The 4,446-nt window shown below is 54.8% G+C and overlaps 1 protein-coding gene across 1 annotated transcript; it reads right to left on the bottom strand.

Moving 5' to 3' along the window:
- Positions 1 to 1,915: 1,915 nt before the first annotated feature.
- Nkx2-8 (NK2 homeobox 8) lies at positions 1,916 to 3,207 on the bottom strand. Its single transcript, XM_038335637.1, has 2 exons — positions 3,060 to 3,207; positions 1,916 to 2,472 (listed from the first exon to the last, which is right to left on the bottom strand). Exons 1-2 carry the CDS (start codon positions 3,205 to 3,207, stop codon positions 1,916 to 1,918), a joined length of 705 nt encoding a protein of 234 aa, XP_038191565.1.
- Between the last annotated feature and the right edge of the window lie 1,239 nt (positions 3,208 to 4,446).

The following is a 4,446-nucleotide window of genomic DNA, read 5'->3' as shown; positions in this document are numbered from 1 at the left end:
GTTCTGGAGACCTCCCATTTATAGGCCCTCTCCACTTCACACTTTTGGCTAAGCAGGAGGCCTTTACTTCTTAACTTTCTCCTGAGGACATTAAGGAGCTTGTCCTAGGCACCAGCTAGTGAACTGAAGCCCTTGATTTCCCCCCCCCACCAATTCATGAAGGGAGAGCATAGAAGAGCCGAGTGCATAGCCAGCTGACCACAGCTACCAATCCCAACTCAGACCATCCTCAGAAATCCCTTCATCTTTGCCTTTCACATCTGCTCTGCCAACTCTAGCGGGGAAGCTCCTGCTTGGTCCCAATATATGTCTTACAATGTTGGGGCTCTTTCCCTACTAATCATTGGTTAGAAAGGGGTTTTATGATACAAATTTGATAATCTCCCACGCACATTGGCACTGCTCTAATTGAAGTTGTAAGCCCATAAAATTCAAGCCCTTTGTTTTCCTGAAGGCCACAAGGTTTAAAAAGATGCTATTGTCTGGCCTAACACCCACTACATTGTTTCCAGAAACTGATTAAACAGAGATCTGAATTGAGACAGTGCCGATTTTGTCTAGGTCCTTTTCAGGCCTGACAATGCCCTTTTCAATATCCAACACAAAAGAAGGTTTAAGGATGGAGATTCTTCTAAGATAGCCGCATCCATATGGAAGACAAGGTGGCAGGCAGCTGAGACCCAAACATGCCGTCCACCCCCCCCCCACCATCCCAGGTGACAACATTCTCTCTTCCTCCTCTTACTCTTTGGACAAGAAAGCTAGGACCCCTAACAAGCCCAATGCCTGTTCTTTAGAGCTCAGCAGGGGCCTTGTCCATATTCCTGGGGGACAGCTCTTTCTGAAGTGGGTACCCAGAAATAAGGTCACCGCTGCTTGCTGTTTCCGGAAAAGCGACTGCCTGCGCTGGAGGCCCCTCCCTCTCTAATTCTCAGGCAAAGAGCAGGTGCAAACCGAGGTGTGGAAAAGGGAGGTGATCCGTCGGTGTGGGCACTGCTGAGGGACTCCTACCAGCCAGCCTACACACCCAACATGGGATTGCTAAAACTCCCATGCCTTCCTCTTTTCCCAGGGTCGCTTGGAAGTAGCGTTCAGCACCGGTCAGGGCGTTGATTTTTATTTCTTCACAACTCTTCCTATCCTGTCCCACCACTGCCAGGTGTCATTTGGTTGAGAAGGCAGGAAATGAAAGCACATTGAAGCACGTGCGCTTAACTGTAGGTTGCAAGTTCCTTGGGGCTCCACAGTCCCCAGGCTCCCTTATCCTGCCTGTGAGCTTGGAACCCTGCCTGGAGGGAGGGATTCACTTTTGAACTGGAGCCTAAAGAATCACCAGCTTCCCTCTTGGGCAGAGACGCCACTCCCCAGATTTGTCTCAGACCGAGTCCATTTCCTTTCCTTCCCAAAGCCTTGTTGGGACTTCAGTCTGGCATACAACATAGCCGGTGGTGAACCTCAGTGTAAAGGGCTAAGAGCCCGCGTGTTCTCCCAACTCCAGTCAAGGAAAACCAATCCCCATTCCTTTAGTGACAGGAGCGCCAGGGACCCAAACCTCCACATTACATTCTAGCACCCACAAATCAAGGGGAAAATACTCTATTTCTTTTAAAAATAAGTTGCTTCATACAAATCGCTATTTAAAAATATACAAATAAGGCTCAAGAAATAAAATCTAGTTTTGGGGTTCGCGGTGCGAGAACAACAATGAGTCTTGGCGAAAGTCCGCTCTGTGTGTGTGTGTGTGTGTGTGTGTGTGTGTGTGTTTGCGACTGCTCATTGGGACCTGCCAGGGACCCAGGACTCAGGAAGAGCTCGCTCCCTCAAGGCCAACCTGATCATTTTTGGGCCTCGGCTGTAGCTTTACTGAGACCGGCTGAACAGCAGCGTCCCAAGTCCAGGGTGACTCCAGTCAGTCTCACCAGTTCCAGGAGACCAGAGTTGGGGGTGCTAAGTGCTGGTAGGCAGGGAAGAGGCCCAGCGCCGAGCCTGGCCCGAAGGCAGCATAGCCCGGCATTGAGCAAGCGGTGGCCGGGCGTGCGCTGCACTTGTCCTGGGCCACCGCAGCGGTCCCCGCACCCCTGCCGCTGCACGGTGGCCCGTCGTGCACTAGCACCGGCACCATCACGCGGTGCAGCAGGCTGGGAGCTGCGTGCGGATCAGCTAGTGCTGCCAGATCCGACGACTCTGTGGCCCCTGGCGCTCGCCCACGCTTCAGCTTGTAGCGATGGTTCTGGAACCAGATCTTGACCTGCGTGGGCGTGAGGCGCAGGAGTCGAGCTAGCTGTTCTCGCTCCGGCGCCGACAGGTAGCGCTGCTGTCGGAAGCGCCGCTCCAATTCCAAGGTCTGGGCCTTGGAGAACAGCACCCGCCGCTTCCTCCTCTTCTCTGTGTCGGTGCCTGGAGATGCCGGCCGGAAGGAAGCCAGCTGCGACGGCTCTGCGGGGCTTGTCTCCAGGCCGCTCTCATCTGAGGCTAGGAACCACAAAACAGACAGGGCTTGGTGAGAGGCTGGCCTGTGCGACTGTCTGGGACCTACCTCCCACCCGCGACTCCAGCTGGAGCCCCAGCTCCCTTGCACGGGTATTCGAGAGCATTTCCTTTTGCTGGGTTCACATCTGGGTACCCACATCTACTCCTACGACCTCACCCATACTACAAATAGTAATTACCAAGCCTGAGACGATATGCCAGAGAAACCACCTTGGTGGGTCCTTCTAAAGGAGCCGCAACAGTAGCCTACTTGGCAGACCAGTTTCCCACAAGCTGGGTCATCAATACTGGACACCTCTGTTTTGCCAAGGTTTGTAAAACCCTGGGACAGAGAAAGGTATATTAAGTATTCTGACCCTTAGGAATCTCCAGACATCAAACACCCCCTCTCGCACAGCAGTCTAGGTGCAGGGCTATACTCTCAGCATGCACGGTTTTTGAGGACCACAGAACCTCCGGTTTGTTCTAAGCCAGACTCTGGGCTGGGATCTCCATTCCGGGTCCCTGAACCGGCCAGAGGCTTGGCTGGGTTCTCCCTCCGTCCCCCACCGCAGTCCTGGCTCACTCACAGGGGTAGTGGCTGTGCTCCGACTCCAGCCAGGCAGCGGCTTGAGAAACGCACGTCTGAGGTTCGCTCCTCACCCGGGGCTGCGCGTCCTGCTCCGGTAAATTCAGGAGGCTGCGCACCGTGAAACCGAGGCGTCCTGAGTTGGCCATGGCCCGGGAGGGGAAGAAGGCGGGGGACAGGACAGGCTAGGAACCCAGGGGCAGCTGGGGAAGCAGCTCCTACCGGTGGAAGTGAGAGGCGCTCGCCATGCGCTGGCTTCAGAGATGCCAGCGCCTCTACTGAGGAATCCCTGTTTATATAAACGGCTCTCACCACTCGGTGGGCTTTGAAAGACGAAGTCCGGGTGTCCAGGGTGTTAAGTACCTGAATGAGTGCTGAAGCTGGGACAAGTCCGGAAGGTGCCATCTCCGCCCCCCGTCCCGCCCCGCCCGCCCCCACCCCTTTGCGCGGGTTACTTCCCAGAGGCCGCAGGAAGCAGCCCTTGGCATTAGCGATTGTCTGATTAGACCAAAGTGGGGACAGATAATGGGGATTGTTACCAGTGAATAACATCTTGGGTGGCGAACAGTGACCATGGTCCTCGCGACCGAGCCCCAACTTCCTCCTCCTCCCGAGCTGACACGGGGCCTGGTCCGGGTGACAGCGCTGGAAATGGGAGACGACTTATTAGTCTTTGTTTGTTTTATTCCGGAGCTTGTTAGCTGGAATGGAAAGTTATTTACAACACTTCTGAGCTCACTCGCCCCCCCCCACCCCTTTGGTAGCACCCCTTAGAGAGCTGGGGGTGGCCTGTGGTCTGGTCTTTCTAGTTGTCTTGGTTTTATAGCTCATGGAAGCCTCCTCACACACCTCGCGATGCCCCCCACACTGTCGGAAAGGCTGGGAGCCTGTGGGAGCTCCCAGGACCCATGCTTGTCTCCCCAGGCCGGAAAAACAGAGACAACAAAAATCCAGGCCTCGCTGTTCCGGCCTGGCCCCTATGGATCGTGAGCCTGGGGTTCTGTGGCCGAGTTCCACGAACCTAGAATTAGGCCCATTCGAGGACCCACGAGTAGTAGTGTTTTCTAGGGTGGCCTACTATAAACTTTCAGGCTTCCTTGGCATTGCCACTCTGACATCATCTGTGCCTCTCGGCCCCATGTCCTCCAAGTCAGTTCTACTTTCTGAGCTAGCAGCATATGAAGGGGCAGTGGTCTGCTACACTGCATGCATGCAGTGTAGCAGACCACAGCACAGCTGCCCGGCCTGGCATCAGAATCGGTGAATAGGCAGAATTAGCACCAGGTCTTCCCCAAACAAAATGTGCCCAGGTTCCTCCCAGATCCTCTAGTCTCCAAACTGCACAGAGAAAATGATCCACGTGAAAGGCACGTGGAGCTGCCACGAAC

Source organism: Arvicola amphibius, chromosome 7 (genome assembly GCF_903992535.2).
Source record: "Arvicola amphibius chromosome 7, mArvAmp1.2, whole genome shotgun sequence".
NCBI classification, from domain to species: Eukaryota; Metazoa; Chordata; class Mammalia; order Rodentia; family Cricetidae; genus Arvicola; species Arvicola amphibius.
Note: the sequence above shows the minus strand (reverse complement) of the source record. Positions and strands in the feature narration are given on the sequence as shown.

Bases quoted from the DNA above. Each gene is read 5' to 3' on its own strand.
- Nkx2-8 (XM_038335637.1), bottom strand. From the start codon at position 3,207: ATGGCCAACTCAGGACGCCTCGGTTTCACGGTGCGCAGCCTCCTGAAT. The intron at 2,473-3,059 runs GTGAGTGAGCCA...TGTGGTTCCTAG, and splicing joins GGAGCACAGCCACTACCCCT to CCTCAGATGAGAGCGGCCTG.